At 40.7% G+C, this 22,722-nt stretch overlaps 1 protein-coding gene across 2 annotated transcripts; it reads left to right on the top strand.

Annotated features, from left to right (window-relative positions):
• The first annotated feature begins 313 nt into the window (after positions 1-313).
• On the top strand, positions 314-16,841 carry pitpnb (phosphatidylinositol transfer protein beta). Of its 2 annotated transcripts, none has more exons than XM_022754005.1 (11): positions 314-392; positions 3,345-3,375; positions 4,897-5,042; positions 5,321-5,412; positions 5,621-5,628; positions 5,756-5,830; positions 5,930-6,013; positions 8,280-8,357; positions 11,038-11,148; positions 11,492-11,614; positions 13,997-16,841. In XM_022754005.1, exons 1-11 carry the CDS (start codon positions 373-375, stop codon positions 14,042-14,044), a joined length of 816 nt encoding a protein of 271 aa, XP_022609726.1. In that variant the 5' UTR covers positions 314-372; the 3' UTR covers positions 14,045-16,841. The 2 variants fall into 2 exon arrangements, with proteins under 2 accessions (XP_022609726.1, XP_022609736.1); XM_022754015.1 differs by lacking the exon at positions 13,997-16,841 and adding an exon at positions 12,328-12,406.
• Positions 16,842-22,722: the final 5,881 nt, after the last annotated feature.

The following is a 22,722-nucleotide window of genomic DNA, read 5'->3' as shown; positions in this document are numbered from 1 at the left end:
ACTCACAATTCATGTCCACAACAGTGTTATGAGGTGGCACAAGCAAAAATGTTTGGAAGTCCTTATTATTAAAGGTTTTTTTTCTATTGCTTCCCAAATAAATCTGAAATAACACCGTCTTAACAAATGATGTGGTTTTAAGTTGATGTGCTGAATAACTGGCATGATCAGAGCAGCTGTACAATGGGCGGGTTAAAAACCAGCAGAGAGAAACTTTATTGGTTGAAACTAATTAGCAGGTTCGTCTGTGCCTCCTTCTGCAAATCACCGCTTACGAGGGAGGGACCGGGCGCTGCTCTTAGCAGCTCATGACGTCAGTAGCAATCAGCGGTAGCTGGGCAGCGCCAGTGGTGTCGAGAGGAGCGAGCTACGATGGTCCTCATCAAGGAGTAGTAAGTGCTATGTTACCGTATACGCTCTTCTGTTTTTATCATTTTGAAACCACAGCGTCGTTTAGTTACAGATTCGTTTGGGCAGGGTGTTTTTTTCAGTGGTAGGACACTGATGAAAACTTTTCATCTCGCCTCAGTGTGTGTGTGTCAGACACACGAGGGAAGGGTGGGATTGCTCAAGAGCTGCTGTGGCCTACCGGCGTTGACAGCAACACGGCTCTGTATGACAGCTGCTATAATCTCACAGTCTCTCATGCGTTCACGTTAAGCAGCTGACTTTTGAACACTTCAGACTATGGTTTATGTTATGGTTTTAAAAGATATGCGCACCGACATTTGTGCGTTCAAGCTGTACAGCTCCCAACTAACTTGAGCTACGAATTAGCTCACGATTTGCTAATGCTAGCTAACCTAACGGTATAACCTGAATGCGGAATCACCTAGCGCTGCTAATGTTATCTTAGCAACATTGATACATAAACCCGTTCTGGCGCCAGCTAATCTTACTCAAGATAAAAGACTTTGACTAATAAGCGAATTCGCTGGTTGTTTTTTTGTGTGTATGTGTGTCAAACCAAGCTGTTTAGAGCTTAGAACTAGCTAGCGGTAGTAGTATTTAAGTTAGGCTAGCTAACTTAGCTGATAGGTGTATGAGTCATGAAGTTGGATCAAAAGATGCTCGTGTTGACATGAAAGCCATTGTCAATTGGAAAAATATCACAGCTGTAAACTAGCCGTAAGCCTATAAAGAAATATGTTTCCACTTATGAAAACTATTGCCAATTTTTGTCTGCTGGACCTAAAAATAAAAGGACGCTTGTTTGTAACTTTGGGTCCATCAGTAAGTCTGTTACAAAATTACTTTTCATAGGGATGAACAGATGTGTGTATTTGATGAACATGTCTTATTTTAATGTAAGAGTTAAAATATTGTTTTTGTGTCTCCTACTCAGATTAAATTTCTAAGTCATTTAAATGCTGTAAATTCTGTGGCACAGGAACGTCACAGGAGTTTAACAAGTAAGAGTAGAAGTTGTTTGTCATCATAATAAACAGAAGCTTAATAGCTATAGTATACAAACCAGACTCCAATATAGAGAAATATGAACTAACTTCATTAGTGTTAGATTAGTGTTATTGTGTGGGTCATGTATATCTAGTTTTTTTGATCTGACTCTTCTACAACTTTGCTCTGTCCATACTGTGTTTCTATTTAGGAACATGATTGTATATTAGGTCTAATTGGTATTTCTTAGGTCCCTACATTTATTTTTAATACCCTGTGGTTTATTTTGATATTAGGGTAGATGGTTGATGAGTCTGGGTTTAATTCTGCACACAAATCTAGGAACTCTGTCAAAATACCGATTAGAGTTATGTAAAACCATGTTATCTCAATGTGTCATGCCATACATATTACTTTTAACATGTTTAGAAACTTCTGCTGTGCATGGGTTTAATTCCATCACCTGTGTGCTAAGTAGAAAATCACAATGACATTTCTAAAATTGGCATAACTAGGGCAAGGGGCCACTGGTCAACTATACTAAGTGTCAACAGATTGTATCCACAATCATGTAGTGTTCCTCTAATGTGTTACTGCAAATTACATACATCCTTTTAAAACAATTTAAAAACTGCATGTACTCACTATACTCTGTCCAGGTCATTCCTCAAACTGGAGAACTATCACGATGTGCCTCTGTGCCCTTTGATTGTGATGAAGACATTATCACACATTAGGAATCCTTGCCTTTTACAGATGTCATTGGTCTCATCATAGCAGCCTGGAGTGAAAAAACACCCTGTCTGTCACTGGGTGTCATTGTGAAGATTAACCTTATTTCAATACAAGTTAATAAAGTAGTGTCAATTCTGTACAAAATGTAAATTCTTATTGTCATGGTTTGCGACAGCTCATTATCTATTTCAAAGAGTGTGTGGATTGAAAACAAAGTGAGTGTGTGTCTGTGTTTGAATAAAGCCTTGCTTTAGATTTATATTTTGAGAGAACTTCCTCTGCCTGCCATGTTTTTTTGTTTGGTTTTTTTCATTCTCTGGCACCGTGTGGTTAGTGGTGACTGCAAGAAGCATCATGTACATCGGGGTAAATGTTGCAATTGCTTTGAGTGCAGCATACCACACCCTGAAGAAGACTTCTACTGGGATAGAAAGAAAAAAAGTTTCAGTGTACTTTTAGTACGCATTGAGTAAAGATGTTTGTATATCTCGTGTCTCCCTTTCTCACACCTCTTTTAATTGGACATCTCGTAGCTATATTCAGTCTTGGCTCCATTCAGGTCTTACTTTTCCACTCTGGGCCAGTGATGGTTTCCGCCTCTCTTGCTGAAGTCAGCAGTGTGTCGAACTAGCCAGTAGTAGTTTTTTCCTCAGGAAGAGTGGCCAACAACCAGCTTCCTGTTCTTTAGCGGTCAGAAGGTTTGTGTGCATTGTGGAGGTTATCTATAATGCCACGGTGTAGTGCGCATGACAGCAAAACGGCTTCTTCTGCACTGGTTTTTCATTTTTGCTTCATACTGTGTGGAGAGTGACAGACAATTGACACGTCATAGTCATTATTAATATAATGCATTTTTTGTCTATTGATGTCATTGCATATAGATGTCTTGATGCATCGAAAAACAAGTTTCTTCTTTCTAGTTATGGAGAGTTAATGTTTTCAATGATTGGTTTTATGCATTTGCAGTATCAATGTGTTTTTGTTGTATTGATTAATTTGTTATTCATTTTCAAAAATTTACACATTTTGGATCACTAATTGGATCTGAAAATTATGATGAGGCATGTTTTTCTGCACCTTCCTTGAATGTAAAGTTATTTTTGGTGGTAATGTTATACTTAAGCTTGCTCGCTTTGAATTAAAGTAAAATTGTAATGCTCCTGGCGGTTTAATATTGAATGAATGATACCAAGCTTCTCTCTCTTTTGCAGCCGTGTGGTTTTACCCTGTAGTGTTGAGGAGGTGAGTAATCAGTTTTTGTCTCTATCATAAAATGAAATGTTTTTTTTTTTGTTTTTGTTTTTTTCCTTGATTTTTTTCAGTTTAGAGCCTCTGGATACTACCTCATCTCTTGTACTTTTCACCAATGTCCTTCTACATTATAAATGGCATTAAATCAACATCTGATGTGTGTGAAAATCGCAAAGGATGTGAAATACCTTCCTTTTTTTTGGTTTTGTTTTGTTGTTTTCAACCATTTTTTTCTACTGTGGCCCTAAAACTGGTTTACAGTCACTGTGTTACCTCATACTACCCCACTATAGTATTATCAGACTTTTTTCAAATGCACACCAGTTCATTTTGTTTTAGTCTGACCTGCAGTGGAACTTTAATCCCTTATTTGGGCAGAGAATGTGTCAAAGAGTGATGGGTAATAGTAATTACAATAAGTCTCTGTAATACATCTTTCTTTAAAATGATTGCTTTGTATCATTTAGTGAATAATAAATGTATCACTGTATTATCATATCAAGTGTTTGGCTGCTGGTTTCAAGTCAACACAACACACTCGTATCCAAAAAGGCATAATTTGTAATCCTTGTGTTTTACATGAGCAGGCAATTGTTCCTTGTGTTCATAGAGGTTTATGTCAGGAATCCCAGACTCACCCTGCTGCCTTATATGGTGATTAAATGTCTTGGCAATTAGGGCCTCATTTTAAAGCTCATTCCAAATAAAAGTGTTCTCTTTTGGCAATAAACACTAATAAGAGCTCTGATAGCTGAAATCTAAGCAAACATCATCTGTTGCACCATCTATTATTCAAACATAACTGGAGAAAGTTATTTAATTTGGTCGGTAGATTGTATGATAGATTTAGTCTGAAATGTAAATAGACTGTCAAGATTAGGGTTGCCGTTATTGTATCCCACACCACAGTTCGGACACAAGCTTGTTTGACTATTCAGTTTTTCTTGGCACATACGTAACTCTGCAATCCACTGGAGTGACGGAAGGACAGTAATACATCTTACTAAGTTTATTTTGGCTTATTTAGTGGCTCAGTTTTAAAACACTAATCAAGTAATGAATGATTTTATTATTAGTAGAAGTCTCTATAATCACAATATAAACATGACACAGGGCTGTCGCCTAACAGTGGTTCCCAAACTGGGATTTGGGATCCCACAAGAGGCGCGTACAGACAGACAAAATTACATTTATTTTGTCTTACTGGAAACTGGATACTTTGACCTCTTCATGCATCTAAAGATCTTTAAATGAAACTGAAAGGGAAATATCTTTTTTTTTTATTTAAGTGCTCAGTGTAAGACTATAGCCTGTGAAGGGGCAGACTTTGTTTCATTTCAAGTGCTCATAATAGTAAAAGTGCTGTGTATAGCTGATATCTGTTTCAGGACAAATTGTATACCTCATTGACCCTGGAGCACCAGCAAGTTACTTTAGAACAGATTTCATTCATTTTATGTACATATAGTAAGTCACTGTATTTGTATTAATGTTATCTTGTTTGTGTTACAGTATCAAGTGGGACAGCTGTTCTCTGTGGCTGAAGCAAGTAAAAATGAGACGGGTGGTGGTGAGGGCATTGAGGTACTCAGGAATGAACCCTATGAAAAAGATGGAGAGAAAGGACAGTATACACACAAAATCTACCACTTAAAGAGGTACCTAACTTTTTTTTTTGTTTGTGTTTTTTTTTTTTCTTTTTAAACTTCTTAATTTTCAATTATTTGATCTCAGAACTTCCTTTCTACAGTGTAATAGCACCAAGCTGCCAGGCGGTGGCAGTGTTGTCTAATCTTTGTTGTGAAACATTCCAAGTTGCTCATTTTGCTCCTGCAGTCTGTCCTCTAGAACCACTGATGAGTGAAGTAGTGTGTCTTCCTTTCCCCTTTCTCTCCCTATATCTACCCCGTTCCCACCCTCTTTCCTAACCATACAGTAAAGTCCCAGGGTTTGTCAAGCTGTTAGCCCCTGAAGGCTCCCTGGTATTCCATGAAAAAGCCTGGAATGCCTACCCCTACTGCAGAACCAGTGAGTCCCCCTCCCCATATCCCTTTACCTTTGCATTACCCTGAAACCCTTGGTCCTCACAGTGGTTAAATACATTTGTGTTACTTGTATCATGGCCATGTATTTTCTGTTGGAGTGAAGTTATAGTGTGTGTTTTTATTATATGTATAGGTAATGGTGTTTTGTTTTGTTTTTTTTCCTTTTCTCTTCATGTCTGATTTTGATCCAGTCGTGACGGTAGGTCGCCTTAAATGGCTTTCAGGTTTTTTGTTTTTTTTTTTTGTTTTTTTTTTTTATGCATGTCTTAAATCATCAAAAATATCCTAACTAACATTTAGTTTACTGATTCCGACTCTTCTTCTAGAATGAGTATATGAAAGACAATTTCTTCATTAAGATTGAGACGTGGCACAAACCAGACCTTGGAACACAAGAAAATGTGGGTACCTCTGCATCTTATCAAGCAAATCTCAAGTTTGAACAGCAGATTTTGTTTGTATGCTCTTCTTACTTTTTTGTTGTTGTTGTTGTTGTTCAGGTGCACAAACTAGACTATGGCGCATGGCAGAATGTAAGTGTTGTGCCCATTGACATCACAGACAGAAGTCAAGTGTCCGCTGCTGTAAGTAGAAATTCTCCTCTGGCACATTTCCAGTGCAAGAGAAAAGTTTGGTGCCTTCATGTGGACAAATGTGATCACTACCACACTCAATCCATGTTATATAAGGAATGTTTTTTTGACAAGCAGTAAAAATGTTATTGAATTTACCTTTTGAGTGTATCTTTTAAAAATGTTTTCTTTACAGATACAGGAATTTCTTCATTTCAAAAATAAGCTATTTTATATTGATTTGAAATGAAAAACCTGTAAATCATCACACTGGAGAAGCCACAATCTGCAGATGTTTAACATTTTTATTTGACAAATTCCCTCAGCAATATTTAAATTCTTGTTCATTTTAACATACTATTGATATACTGCTTGATTAACTTGAAAAGCAATCAGAATATTTTTTTTTCTCCAGTCTTTGAACATGTGCATTGAAATATACTTGAATACTTCTAGCTATTTCTTGTATCTAGAGGATCTGTTTTAGTGGAACTAGTGGATCCAAGGCTGGAAATGTATTTTCGTAAGCTGTCTGTATTACCAGAATATTAAGCACAATGAGCCGCATACTCTTCTGACTAACAGTGTGGTTAGAGTTGAATGATGTGACCATTAGGGATGTCTCACTGAAGTTTTTTTTTTTTTTTTTTTTTTTTTTTTTTTTTTTTGTCCCTGATTTAAGTCCTTTACCTTTTGGGTAGCTGATGATACCCAATACAGACACAAAACTTACAATCACATTACTTAAATGTTGAGTGTATCTGTTGTTCCATTGACTTAAAAAGGCTGTAGACTACTTAATCTCACACATGAATTTTTATGAGCAAATTCTGAAGGTCACAAAATATTAAGTTATAAGCAGGTTGTTGATATTCTGCATTGGAAGGAAAGTTTAATTGGGAGAATGCAATTCCTGACAGGGATGTCACATGATACACTGGAACGAAGTCTCACTCTGTTGGATTTGTTGGAACTAAAGAAACATTTGTGATCCATAAAAATATGCTTGATCGGCTTAGGTCTTCTCTGGTAACTATTTCATTATGTATTGAACATATGTGACTTATCTAGCATTTGATCTACATTTGAAGTGTCAGCTACTTGAAATCTTCGTGTTTAAAACTTACATACACTATTTAAGCATTCTAAGACTGCCTCAATAGAATTTCAAAATATAAATATGAGTTTTTGATACTCTATTTACAATCTCTGAAATCTTATTTGAAGATGTTGCATGTTATTGCTGTTATTTGACATCACATTGCCTCATTTCACTGTGGCTCTGTGTGTGCTTGTGTGCATATGTGTGGCTATTTGACTGAGAAGCATTAGTTTGTGTGTATGTGTGTGCGTGTTTGTTTGCGGTGGGTAGTTAACGAGGCGGACGTGTTTGCCTTGCTGGAGCAGTGTGTTGTGTCTGAGGGCCCTATCAGCCCTCAGCCTCAGGCATGGCTGCAGGGCCTGGGGCGTACCGCCAGCACAGATGAGTTTGTTAGTGTAATTAAGGCTCATAGTGCCTCGTATGCCGGAACTAGACAAACACACACACGACACAAACACACTCAAACACACACTCTTTTACTTGAGGAGTAGCTCCTTTTCGTCTACCACGGCACATCGATTCACAGGCCTCATTAGTGCAGCACACTGTATTGTTATAGTGATGGAGCTCTCAGCATTAAAACAGCCAAATTAGTGTGTGTGTGTGTGTGGGGGTGGGTTTCTATCTCTTTTCACACATTGGGCACCCTCCTGTTGGCCGATAGCCCTGAAAAGTAGCTTTTAGCTGCAGGCGCATCATGATTTATTTGAAATTGCTGGGCCCTTGAGCTGTTGATAATTTGAAAGCCATTTCATTTATTTGTATTACTATTTCTCTTGCCTACTTTATGAAGCCAACTTTGTCATGTGCTCATGTGCTTGGCGTATGCACTCAGTATCGCTCGGTATTTTTCTGTATGCCTTTAAAAATCTTTTTGCCATGGGACCAAGGTTCCCCTGTGCAATGGAGAATAAGTGGTTAGTTCAGTAAAATGGGTTTGACAGGACATTACTGTACGTACTTGATGTATAGGATAAGGAGTGCTGTTGCAGTTAGAGCAGCTGTAGACACACAAATACTGGATGACTTTTTCAAAACACATATTTATTGCAAATGTATGTGGTAGCATTTTCATAAATAAACATTTAAATTAGTAATAGATTAATTTATTGAAGAGTTTGTGGCAGCTGAATAAAATGTGCTATGTGTATTCATTACAAATTGTTCTCACTGTAGGACTACAAGCCAGATGAGGATCCCTCCATATTCAAGTCAGTTAAGACGGGCAGAGGACCTCTTGGGCCGTCCTGGAAGGTAAGGCTCTTGTGAGCTGTGGAAATTAGATTTATCACATTCACACACAAATGGCAATTAATGCCACACAATTCAACCCACTTTTGACTATTTGTACCAAACTATTAGGTCAACGTCATTCACACAAGTCCCGGTTCTGACCTTGGATAATTCTAAGCAGTTCCTCATAATTAAAAATGGTTTCTGCTGTGTGTTTATTTTGAAAGTTCAGCATGGCTGCTGTAACCTTCCAGTTAAACAGAATTTCCAAGACACTGACGAACTAAGCTTGGTCATAGTAAAATGGAAAGAATAGGTCTGGAGCAGACTGTCCTCCCCACAGAGAGAACTGTGCCAACTCTGAAGAAGCTACAGGGTTCAATGGCGGGGATGGGAGACACCGTGCATACAACAGTTGTTGGAGAAACCCACAACAAACAAAAAGCCACAAAACATGTGACATTTTGGCTAGTGTTGCCAGAAGGTATGTGGGAGACTTAAAGGCAGAAGGAGAAAGTTCAGCAGTCTGAGACCAAAGATTGAGCTTTGTGTGTGGTGTTTGCTAGTGGCAGCTGTGGGTATGCTACTCTGCACCAGGTCTCACAAATTTTATGAAGATAGCAGGTAAAATTAATGAAAAAAGGGAAATCCTTGAGGAAAGCCTTCTGCACTCTGCAAGAGAACTGCTGCTTGCGAGAGGATACATTTTCCAGCAAGACAACAACCCCAAAACTAAGCCAAAGCTACTCAGGAAATGCCTAAAAACAACAATGTTCATGTCCTGGAGTTACAGAGTCCAGACCTCAATCCAATCAAGAATTTGTGGCTGGACTTGAAAAATGCTTTTCACTCATGGTCCCTATGTAACTTGACAGAAATAATGCAGTTATTGAAAGCAGTAAGGAGATAAATTACAGTGTCCAGATGTGCAAAGCTTAGGCAACCCTATTCACATAGACTCAAGGTTGTAGACTTGAACTTGCACGGTTATTTTGTGCCTTTTTTTAAAAAAAATTTTATTTCATTTAGACTAATTTGTCAATTCGTTTTCACATAGACTTGAGCACCATCGCCTGTAATAATCCAAATAGCTCTGAGTGCACAGAGCTGGTGGAAGGCTAGAGTGGTGTCTGCAGCACTGTAAGGCTGCAATGTGATGAAGACAAATCACCTCTTTCTCGGCTCTAATTGGATGTAATAGAAAATTCAAGTCAGTGGGTCAGATAAAGGTTCTACCCTGAGCTCCATCTGCCAGACTTGGTGTGTGACAGAAGATGAAGACAGAAATGGGGGGAAAAGACTGTGTATGGACATTGATACTAAATTTGACAAGCAGCAATTCTGAATAAGGACTGATGTACTTTTGATAGGAAGTAATAAGTCAATAAGATGTCGCTCATCCACACAGAGAAACTTTGTCAGGAGTTTCGCTGCTTTCCCCTGTAAACCTTGTCGTAACCCACAGCCTCACAAATGGGTCCTGCTCACTGTTGGAGCGCTGAGAATTTCTGTTCTGCAGTGGAGCCCTCAAAGTTCACCATGGGAAACTTTCCTCTGCTTCAAGAATTTTCGCAGAACAAAGGCAGCCAAACAGCTTTTTAAAAAGTATGAATAAAGAAGCACAACTTTTTATTTTGTGTTTTTAATTAGATCACTTTCCCGTCCGCTGTGGACATGGGAAAAAGACTGTTTTTGAAAAGGTAAAAAAAAAAAGAAAAAGTAGTTATGCGACAACAGAGGCACAATTTCTGCCAGCTTCTCAGAGCAATAAAACTCTTGTCTATCTCTGCATGCACACATGCTTGCATATCAGTACCCTTTGTATTTCTGAAAACTTCTGCTCCTTTGAGTGGGGCACAGAGAGGGAAAGAAGAAATGTCACCGTAAATGTTTTGATGTAGAATCCGTTTCATGTGAAGTTCTCCTTTAGCGATGACAACTTTTCTAAACCCACTGCAAATTTAGAAATGTTTCTCATTTCCCCTCTCTCGCTCTCCTCCATGATCGTAGCATCAAACGGCAGTGGGATGAGGGTGATTGAGGCGGGTCTGTGGCATTTTCTCTTGGAATGCCGAGCCAGAATGAAGTGATTAATTAAACAGGTGTTCTCGGAGGGAGAGTTTGTGTGTTCTGGGGGCGAGCAGGTCCTAGGTGTTAATAATGTAACCAGCTTTGCACCGCGACGCCCTTATCGCTTCGCAAGCACCGTTTTATCTGCCTTCCATGGCCACAAAGGCATGCCTGTTGGGAACGGTGTCGCTGTCAGGGCGGAGGCAGAGAAATGGTCCCTTCATCTGGAGTTTATCCACTTTGCTCTGCCCCAACCCCCCCCCCCCCCCCCCCCTCCCCCCCCCCCCCCCTCCTTTTCTTCTCTTCAGAGGGAGGCAGAGTGCAAGCAGCAGATGGATTTAGAAAGTGTGTTGGAGATTAGGGTGCTTTTATCTGTGCAGAGCACATCTTCATATTGATAATTATTTCAGCAAGCTCCATACCCAAAGCATTATGTATTAATGATTTTTAGTTTTGAAAGCAGCCACGATTAGTCTAAAATAATATTCTCTCAGCCTTCTGCTGTTTTTACGATTATTTTCTCATTGGAAAGTTTCTGTCAAGTTTTTGCCGTTATTTCTTCTGATACTTTAAAAAAGTGGTGGTTTGTAAGTCTTGTCATTGTTTTGCTGTGCTGTTCTTCTCTCAACAGAGAGAGCTGGTTAGTAAGACTGACTGCCCAAGGATGTGCGCCTACAAACTGGTCACAGTCAAGTTCAAGTGGTGGGGCCTGCAGACCAAAGTAGAGAACTTCATCCATGAGGTTAGAGTGACATGTTTACACTTCACGCGGCCCATTTATTTTGGCTCATGAGATGTATTCAGGGAGTGCTTCCATTTGCAAAAGCAATTCACTGCCTCTTGACTCTCTGACCAATATTACTGCTTGGTCATAATTCAGTATTATTGTCTTTTGACAAAGTAAATGTATCATGATGATATAATAGTATTGTATTTGAACAAAGAAACATATTACACATCATTGTGAATATTGAAATGTAATCTTTTCTTTGTCATCATATATCTTTGAAAAATAGTCTTATCAATAATGTGATGACTTCAGGCATATCACCCAGCCTTAATAAAGACTACATCTGTCTCCCCAGCAAGAGAAGAGGATCTTCACTAACTTTCACCGCCAGCTCTTCTGTTGGATCGATAAGTGGGTGGAGCTGACTATGGATGATATCCGGCGGATGGAGGCAGAGACACAGAGAGAGTTGGACGAAGTGAGTATATGAATAAAAATTATCCACAATTAAAGATAAACCTTGTACATATTGGTCATTGTTGGGCTTTGTGCAGGGAACTGTCTCCAGTCTCAGGAGTGTACAGGCTCTGTCATTTCTTTCCTAATATTTGCCAGAGCTGCAGATGAACCAGTGTGACATTGCATCTACTGAGTCTGTCTTTTATAGAATGAATATTCATATTGCCATTTTATCTGCTCTTTGCAATTGCACATGATTAGCTTTCTCCACTAAAAATGTATCTTTTAATCCTTTTTAAAATATGTGGAATTTATGTTTAAAACCATAACTTTGTATTTTTTTTTTTTTTGTATTTCTTGTATTGCCAATTTTATCACCAATATATCATGTGGATGTATTTTTGTTTTATGCTTTGCACTTTCTGCTGTTCACTTTTCTGTGGATAACAGAAAGTAGATATTTGATGTTTATTAAAAAAAACAACTAAGATGACTGTATTTCTAGCTTCCCAAAGAGGAACATAACAATTCAGCTTTTCTGTTAACATTTCACACTACAAATATTACTTCCTTGACCCGCATTGTATTTCAGAATAAATCTTGGAAACTGAAAGAAACAAACTTACCATTTTATAAAAACATTTGTTTTTGTTACCTAGTCCCAGCTGCCCCCACAGGCTTCCTCATTCCTCATTCTCATTCTGTGATCTACTGTATTTTATTTTTGTCCAGATGCGTAAGAAGGGCTCTGTGAGAGGTACAAAGGCTGCAGAGGAGTAGCCAGGCCAGGTGTATGTCTGAGTGTTGCTTTGTAAGTTCTTACTGGTAAAGGCCAGTCTCTTAGATGCTGCCTTTGCTCCTTGTGGGGTTTCTGTGTTGCTGCTCTCACTCTGTACTTCGGTGTTGTGAAAGATCTTTTAATCCACTATGTCTATATGTGCACATGTGTGTAACCCCATAGCTCACTCTGAATTAGTGTATACCACCAGATCACTGAGAAATATGACGTATGTGTTAGGTTGTTCAGTATTTTGCTGACACAGTGAAAATGGCTTGCATGAGTGAGTGTTGTGTATATGTCTACATTTGTGTATGGAAGTGCCTTGTTCTCTGGATATATCCAGACATCTGGGCAAACTTCTCAGAATCACACATGCTATTTTTTAAGAGGTGGCCAGTAGTTAAAAACACACACAAGGCCTGCTCAAGACTAGTAACTGCAATCCAGAACCTCCCCATAGAGAAATACAAGGCAGAGAAGGAAAATGTTCTTCTCTCTTTTAAATCACAGGCTTTAATTTCTGTGAATCACATTCTTTGTAAAGCCTTACCACTGGTTTGCTCTTGGAACTACTCTAAATATCAGTCTGGGAGCTTTTGGCCGTACAAGGAGAAAAAGGGAGGAATCCGGGCTGGACTGGCCAAAGTGGGACAGGCTCAAACATTCCTGGCTTACTACCAACATACAGCATTTTGTGCTCACCCCCACCCCCCACCCCCCCTCCACCAGCCTCACATCTCGCCCCAATTCAGCATGTGTTTCCCATTTTCCCTTGGAGTAAGTAAACAGGCGGGTGCCATCAAAGAGGGCTGCGGTGAGAAGGCCGACGAGGCCTGAACCTCTGGGCTCACGGGTTAGCAGGGTCACAGTTGGACTGGATGGGACGGCACGGGGTGATGGTGGCCAAAGCCTACGTACAGACACCACCATCTGGGTTGTTGACAACACTGCAGTGTGTCAATGAGAAACTCCACGTTATAGAGACGATGCACCAGCAGTCGTGTCTGCCTTTTTTTTTGGTGTAGAGTGTCTGTGTGGGTTGGGGGGGGGGGCTTCAAGATGGCTCCTTTTTTCCTCATTAACATACAAATGGAATTCTGCAGTTGAGAAGGAGTCTGTGCTGTGATTGAGAAAAAAGGGAGGGAGGATGGGGAAAAAGGATGGAGAAGTAGGAGGGTGAATCCTCATGCCATTTCATCAGATCTGTCTATTCCTCTGTTTAGTGCCACTGTTAGTTTGAACTGTTCCATTAAGGTGTTCGGCTATCAGATTCTAACACTAATTGACTTTCCAAAGCCATCAGCCTCAGGGTGGGAGAATCTGAAAGCGATGCTTTTATCTACCTAGAGGACAAACAAGGGGCTTGATAAGACTGTTGCAGCAGATTTTAAGGCAAGGCTAAAGATTTTAGTTAGAAATTTTGTTGTATTTTAATGGTTTGTAATGCAAGAAGTAAAACTTAGTCATGTTTAATGATTAGAGATGAATCTAGACCCTTTGCACCAAAACTAGCAAACATTCGTGAAGGCTTCCACTGAATGCAAGCATCCACTGAACCTGCCCTCACCTGTTAAGCTTGTATAAATCTAACGTGTCTCATTTCCCTCCTCTTCCCCACAGCTTCGCAAAAAGGGTGAAGTCCGAGGAACCAGTGCTGCAGACGAATGAAAAGGCAACGGATTTTAAACACCCACGATGACAACAGCGATGGTCCTTCGGTGCCACTTTTTACCTTAACTGATTCAGGCTGTGGAGGATGGGGCACTGCTACCTGCAATCAATAGAGCGGATCCCTGACTTGCACCCAATCATAGACATTCTATCCACTGAGGAATTGATTTCTAGAAACCAACACGATCCTAGCTGATAAGACTCTGGTTAATTTTGATCTCCTGAGCAGAGGAAGGCCAGGTATCGGCATCATGTTATTGACAAGACGAAGCCTTCTGGAGCGATATGAAGAGGAGCTGCTTCCAATAGAGAGAATTTTTACAAAAGCAAATTCATTGGTTTGATTCAACAGTGGCAGGTGTTGGACCAAATATTTCCTCTGTATTATTTCAGTTTTCCTTTTTTATTTTCTTTCTTTTGTTAATGTTACCCTCCAAAACATTCCTATCAAGATGATGCCCTGTCTGACCTCCCTGTCTCCCTCCTTGGTTTTAACTGTACATACCGGCTCAGTGGTTTGCATTCCCTGGCATGAGTGTGTCTGTTTGTCATACTCATGTTCCTTCCTGCCACAGCCTCCATTAAGAGATTACTAACACCCTTGGCGCCTTGGCCCATTGTAATCCTTCCCCCATCACCCCACCTTACCCAAAGCACTGCATCTTATTAGCACTGACAATCATGCCCGTACAGGTATTCGCTCTAACTCCCGTACAGATGTAATAGAAACCCACACATGCATATGACACATATACATTGAGAACATGAGGATAAACATGTGAATTCATTCTCACACATACACACACACACTTGCAGGTGTGGATGCTTTTGCGGTGACTGATCACTTAAAAGCTCAAGCTGGGCAGATCCATGCAAGCTTGTTCAGCTAAAGGATGTTACTTTGGAAGTGTTTACAGCTCTCACTGTTTTTTTTTTTTTTTGTTTTTTTTTTCTCCCCTCCTCTTTCTCCTCTTTCTCTTCTCCCCACACACTCCCTATTCTGAAGACATTCACACATAACATACAACACAGCATTCACCTCCCTAACAGATGTCCCCAGAGAAACTGCACTGAAAAACAGCCACAGATGGTGCTACACCCCTCCGGCCTCTGTCACAAGCCAAACTGCACCGCACTGCTTGTCCCGCCTCGCCCAGCCCACCCCAGAGGCCCGTCTCACTCATCTGGTTCTCCAAAGTTCTCCGTCTCCAAAAGGCCTCTTCTTCTGCTTCATTCTAGGTGTGTTTACAGATTCATAACTGCCTTATCAGTGCCCAGTCAACACCAGCACCATACACTGCTTGCCTTAATCTCCTTACCCTTATATCTATTGGACCTATTATACCTATTGCATCTCTGCTGCCAGCTATTGCTCTAGCTACCTCCCTTGTTTCTGACTGACAACTTTCCTGACGCCTAAACATTAGCACTGGCGATTAGCTGCTGCTTGTTAGGAGTAAGTCTTGGCAGACAACTTGATGAGCAAAGTTGTTTTGTGATGACTCTTTGTTTTCTTCAGGGTGTAGAATTGCATGTGATTCCCTTGTATGTTTTCTGATACGTGTCAAAGCCTCAAGCAAGTGCCATTCCTTCAGCAAGCAAAACTTTGTGCATCATGACCGTAACAGCCAGCGTGCACTGTTCCTGCTGCAAAGGGCTGCACATTTACATCTCTGCCTCAGACCAGCCATTTGATGGATACGCCATCTTCATGACACTTTCAACTCCATAGTGCACTTTCTCCCCATAGGCTTCAGAATCATGTGGCACTGGCCTACAGTGTTGATCATCACTTGTGTTACATACATGTACAGTACAAGTGGTTTCCTCATCTGATTCTTACTGGTCTTCTTTGAGTGTTAGTGTTTTGTTTTTTTTCTGGTGTGTCATTGTCTTAAATTGTGCAACAGGAATTATGGATTTATTTTTAGAGATCTATTTTCCACATTTTTAAGACGCTGATATAATGAAATCTTCTGAGTTCATATATTCTAATGTTTTTATTTTCAGTCAGTCTCATGAGGGAACGTGATCACTTCCTCAGTAATGGGTTATTGGCTTGTCCAAAGAGCGTAAATGGATTTCTGATATGTTTACATGTATTCTGCGATTGTAGGTTGTTTTTGTTTTTTTTCTAATAGGAAAAATTGGAAGCAAATTTCTGAGGCAACATTTTTCAAAACAACAAAATCTTCTCAGGTGAACAATACCATACAAGGATCTTTTTGATATCGTTGCTCATCAAAACCATTGACTTCCTTTCACCATTTCCTTTTCTGCGGGAAATACGGTGTTAGTTTCAGTATGATGGGAGGTGGTTGTGATACAGTCTGGTCCATTTTACTCCAGTATATGAGACAGCCAGTTGATCTTTGTAACTGTACTGAGATTGTGTGCGTGTGTTTTTCAAAGTGCGAAAAAAAAAAATTGTCTTCAGTGTAATCAATGTTTCCAAGTCTATCTTAATGATTCCTGCTGTCTGTTGAATAGAGAACCCAGTGGCTAAAGAGAATAACGTAAATCAATGGTTTCAGTTTGCCATCTGTCAAGACAGTGACATAGGGGAGAGGAAGTATTCACAAAGCAACTGTACAGTCTTATCCTAATTTATGAAATCTGCAACTGTTTAATTTCTGGACCGCTTGCTTTTAAATGTTTCTGATCGGCTTTTGAAATTCAGGGGACACGGTAGTGAATGTATGACATTTTGTGCCTTTTCTTTCTGTAGATCTTTGTGTGCCATTAAGTCTTCATATTGTATCTAAATATCAAATAAATTTTGTCTGGAAAATAATGTCCAGATTGTGCTCATGTCTGATTGGATGCAGGTGCTTGTTGGAGACTTGGGGCCCAGAGGGGGAATGTGTTCAGACTTTTTTTTTTTTTTTCTTTCTAACTTTTGCATTTATATTTCCAGACCAGTGGATGTGCTTGTAGATTGGCTGAAGAGATGTCTATTTCTCCCCTCGTAAAAACCTCAGACCTGCTAATGGCAATAGCAAGCACACAGATGGCCAGCTTGGGATGCAGTCTTCACAACATATCCAGCTTTTAAACAGCTGTCTACTCAGTCTAAGTCACCATCTTTTGAATAATACACAATAACAGATTTTGATTGAAGATTGAAGATGTGGGTTGAGCTTGAATTAATTTGGAGGGCTGAAGATTGAAAGTATTGGCTCTCTACTGTAAAATGCACATCAGATAAGGTAAACATTCCCTCAGTGGAGTTGCTGTTGACTCCAGCATGGACTAGACTTTCAGTGACCCGCAGGTCAGAAGAGTCGCACAATAACAGCGGAATCCGTGCTAAAGAGCAGGAAGAGCCGCCAGTCTGCCGGCTGAGATATCCGCCTTTTTTATTGTTTGTGGAGGAATGGTCACATGTGCCTGCTGCAAGGAAACCAGTCATATCTGCCCCAGAACAAGCAAATAATGCTGTTTCTAAAAGGGGAGATGGGCAGAGTCGCCCACACACCTCCTGTTAAGTGGCAGCTCACAGTAGTCTACAGTAGGCATGTATCCATCCATCCATGTGTCTCGCTCGCAGAGAAGATGAAGGGACATGTCATGAGTGAGCCCCTGTCGTTTAAATAGATGAGGCAACAGATGAAGAGTAGAAATGAATCTCAAATGGAGGCTCAAGACTTGACACGGGCATGTTGCCGAAGAAAGACTTGATGTTCAGAGCTAAAAACACTTTGTGATAGCCAGCACGGCCGGCTTCATTGCTGCAAGTCATAAGCAGAATTCACAATGTTCTTAAATGTGTCAAAATGGATTGTAAAGGCCGAGACTACGCAGGAGAAAAAGCTGCAGCAGTGTTTGAGTCACCACATGGCTGCATTTCCTGCCACAAGACAACACACCGGGGGTGAGAGCTTCTGTTTCTGGAGGAAGTGGCACAGTGCAGATTAAACTCAGTTTGGACCGGCCCTGCCATGTTTGTGTATGTGACCTTCCGCTGGGGCCACATTTGCTCGGGGGCCGCAGGTTTTCTTGGACAGGAAAGTTATTTCTGGATTTCATGGGTTGGCAGTGATGTCACGAGTGTTTCCTCATCCTCCGAGCTCGGGTCAAGTTTAACCCCAGTGATTCTCCTGAGTCTTTCCTGTTGTTCTGAGAGAGGTGGAAGAGGTGTGGAGCCAACTGGAGAGGCGGGGGTGGGGGGGGGCGGGGGCGGTGTCTGTCGCATCCCTCCCCTTCATACAATGGCACTTCTCTGGATGACAGATGCTGTTTAACCCGCCCTGACCCGGGGAGTTGTGATGGCTCAGCTGACTGACAGGCTCATGGAGGACACACAGAGGCTCTGCACCACACTGCCCCAACTGCACAGGATGACGACCTCCCCCCCCCCCCAACAAGGGAAGGAACTGTCTCTTTGGGCAACCCCCACAGTAATATATGTCTATAGGAGGAAAAGCTTAACACCATGAATTAAGAGTAGAGAGGGGCATCCACTTCTGCTATCTTGTCCTATTGAGTAAAATATTGAGACAAATTGAGTGCTAAATCACTGCAGAGAAGTGTGGTATTGTGACAGTGCTTGAAAGCCTGTAGACTGTCCATTGTCATGACGTCGCCTGAGCTGCAGCTCTGAGCTGCATTTATCATCACTGGGGACTCAGGGGGAAAGAGACCATGCCATCGGTTTGTCATACTTAACTTGTCTGTCTCCATTTGAGAGGACTGTAGACAGAGCTAGCAGGAACTGTATCACAGGGGTATTAGTATTACAGTCGGATAGAACAATATCTTGATTTTTTTTTTTTTCTGCTGTTGAACTGCAGAATACTTGTTTCTAGTGCTGTTAATGGGATTTTGTGATACACCAGTCCTTTTATCGGTTGAGAAGTGAACATGAATTGTGCTATTTCTAAGGGGCTTCACAGAGCAGTGATGGCAGACACAGCTGAAACAGTTTGATATGCACACACTTTTGTGTTTGTCTCTAATGATGCTGCATCGAGCTGGCTCTCAGATATGGAGGCGGTCCTCCAGCAAGGTGATACTGAGACAGTGTGATCTTTTTTAGCAACACACCACACAAGCAACAGCAGCCTTCAGAACGTCTCAGCAACTCAACATGCTTCTCCTTCCCTCTCTAGAAGACAGGTACTTTACACCATGTCTCCTTCAAAACACAATCACTGTCTATCCCTGCCTCCTCGCTCAGAGCTGCTGTCCTCTCAGCTGCAAGAAGTGCATATCCACACCTCCAAAGTTCCAAATATACACACTTCCCAGCACCTTTCAGTGCCTTGTCCTGACCTGTTTCCAGCCTCACCCTTGACATACAGCCTTCCCCTCAAGCTGCAGGGCTGGGTATATTGTTTGCCTCTGTAAGCCAGCAGTTGTGGCACACAGAGCTGCTTATTTCTTTACACACAGCTTAGCTAAAATTACCATCTCATGGAGGCTACTCCATGCATTAGCTGAAACACCCACAACACGAAAATGAAGTGTACAATACCTGACTATATCTGCAGATCTAATTTTTATCGGGAAAAATCATACACATACATCATAGTATTCTTTCCCATTTACCTCAACCAGAAGAAAAGGAAACTAATGCTGGTTCCCAGAGGCTTCCCTTAAAATAACAGGACTGATTTAGTGGGGTTGAAAAATCATTTTTTTTTTTTTTTTTCAAAATAAAACTGTACTGCTTTAGTGAAAATTTATATTTTTACTATCTTTGATAAAGGATTAGCAGTAAATTATTCGATATGTATAATGTAAATATATATTAAGTATATAAACCACAGTGTAATTTGTTGCTTTATACTTATATTTGCATTTAAATTTAGTCTTTACAGTATATACTAGTTCAGAGCTATAACCTCGTATTATGTAAAACTATTTTCTGAAAGCTTCAGCATCAAAGTGGCCAATTATCCGCCACTCTCACTGACGCCAGCCGCTAGGTGGCACTGTGTCTGTTTGGTAAAAGTCCTCTTGGTTCTCCCCCCTCCCATCCCTCCACCCCACCTAAAGGTACAGAGCTGTCTGACAGCAAATTCTCTAAATGCCCACTGTCCACAATGTCGGAAAGATATAATATAGAGTTCTCCTTTCACCAAAGAAAACATCCATGGTGGTGAATGAAAGTACATTTTAATCCCACATGTTTCCTTTATTTCAAATAATTACACAGTTCTCTTAATCTTAGGAGGGAAAGACACCCCCTCACATACACACACAATCCTGGATCCATTGTAGACTAAAGCGCATTTGGAATATTTTTAAATTGGCTACATATCTGTCTCTTTTTTTTTTTTTTTTTAAAGTGGTTATAAAATCCGCACAGGAAAATGAATATGAACTCGGCCATGTCAAAATTCACGAGAAGAGCAAGAGCCAAGGTATCCCAAAAATTCGCTAGGGATTAAATACATACACTTAAAGACCTACACACAAAGACAGTCTGATATGAGAGCTACAGACAATGTTAAAACGCATTCTGAATTACATAACAGTACATAAAACACATACCTATGAAAAAGTATAGGCTATCATAAAATTAAAATGTATCAGAAAGTGGGTTACTAGTCTTAATCGAATACAATTAGGAAGTTAATTAGTGTCATACACACAGTATTTAGGCTGACTTTGTTATATTGGAACCTTTGTGTCTCAAACTTACATAAACATGAAAATAGGCTCTTTTCTATTATTTCATGTCTAATCTTTGGTTACAGCTCCATTTAACCTTACACACATAATCTTGGCTAATATTACCCAGGCCTACAGTTAATTAATTTATCAAGTTAATTATTCTAATTTGGCCGTGCAAAATGTTCTATTTTACAGACTATAATACTAAGAGAATGCTATTGATTATCGGGAACCGAGGCTCAATATCATCCACATGATTTAGTTCAGATGGTCTTTTAAGGAGGATTTTTCCCTTTGGGACGTATAGGTTCACACTCAAAGACAGGGGCAGGTTTGATTGGTCACAGGGGTGTGATGACCACACTTTATGATATCAGTCTAATTTATACCTTCATCCCAGCATCAATATCAGCTTTAGATATATTTAGGCTACATTTCTGATAGGACAGGGAGTCATTTCTCAGTCAGCACGTGCTATAGGTCAACCTAATGAGGCCAGGATGGGACGATTTCACTATTCAGCATTGATTGTGAGTGAGGTCTCACATTAAAAGCTGTGGCCTGTTCGTCCAAAAAAAAATCGCTTACGCATGAGAGCAAGTCTAACATCCGGCTCGTGACCTCAGCGTTGGTGAGTGACACCGATTCATCTGACGTGACCAAGTTATAAACACAAACAACTAGTTGATCATCTAGTCGTTCAAGCTTGTTAGTGATTTAACTGTATGACGATATGTCTGTTTTCCATCGCATATTGCATTGTGTGTTGTTGAACACATGTTGCAATGGAGATGACACGGGTCCACTGAAGTTCTTGTCACTGCATGGATCAGTGCAAGGGCGAGAAAAAGTTTGTTCATATGTGAAGAGATCTAAACTACATGAAAAAAACAAAGTGCAGAATTTCACTTGGAGCACTGTTCTAGAGGATATGAGAGCTGCAGGAGTGTTTCCTCACCTAGGCGGTTGTAGACAAAAAAATCAGTGGTATAATGAACAAAGAGGTTAATGCGATCCCTCCGGAACAGAAATATTTTTATGTGCGAGACAGCATCCAGATCAAATCTGATGGCTGGTTTTATTGTGAAAATACTGCGCTATCTGTTTAGGTCAAAACATTACATTTTAAGTGAAATCCATTTTTATGATCTGATTTACACTGAAGCGTTTACAATCTCATTCAGTCTGCGGACCACCTTAAAAGCGTTTGTCCCGCCCTCGATGCTTTCTTTGGCCGCTCTGATTGGCTGAGGCCTCATGCATGGAAGTGGCTGCAGAAATGCAAAACTTGTTGCTGGCTCCTCTGGACGCGTTGATCTCACACAGCGCCAAGCGGCAGAGCGGAGTGTGAGTGTATCAGTGAATCGCTCAGACCACAGCAGACAAGACTCGGTAAAAAAAAAAAAAACGGAGGGACGCACATTAGGAACGAGACGCGCTGGAAAGGACTTAACGGCACGGCGCTTCGCTGCAAGGCGCATGACCGGCAGCGGGTGAAGGATGCTGTCAAGCCGCTCCGTCGTGGTGGAGTGCGGGTAGTGCACGCCGCGCTGCTCCGGGTCCAGGTCGCGTAAACGGACGCTCCGGTTCTCCGGCGCCTGGGTTGGAGAACCGTGTTTGTGGACTTTTCCGTCACACTGGACTTCTAGCCTCACGCCTGCTCAGCAATTGCCGAGATTTTTGAGGGAGATCGGTGGGCAGTATATTTATTTAAAGAAAGATTTTTCCCCTCATAGCCACAGAGGTAGTTTGAACTACACGGCTCCAGTTGGACTTTTCCCCGTGTTTCCAGTATGGGACCCTCTACAAAAAGTCGCTCTGGGACATTTGACATTGGACTGGAATAATGAATTAGCTGACAGAAATTGTCATATTCCCTGTTCGATCGCTCCAGTTCTTCATCGCTCTCCTTTTTATTTTGTTAGCGAGATGTTTCGTGTCGTGTTCGCCCTGAAGAAATGCGCACAGAAAAACTTTGGAATATGATAAATCGCTCCTGCAGCAAGTTAAATAGCACTGTTTTGTATTTGTCTGCTTAATCAAAGACAAAAAGA

This window comes from Seriola dumerili, unplaced genomic scaffold (assembly GCF_002260705.1).
Source record: "Seriola dumerili isolate Sdu_G_001 unplaced genomic scaffold, Sdu_1.0 BDQW01000017.1, whole genome shotgun sequence".
NCBI classification, from domain to species: Eukaryota; Metazoa; Chordata; class Actinopteri; order Carangiformes; family Carangidae; genus Seriola; species Seriola dumerili.
This window is presented reverse-complemented; position numbering and strand designations above follow the sequence as displayed.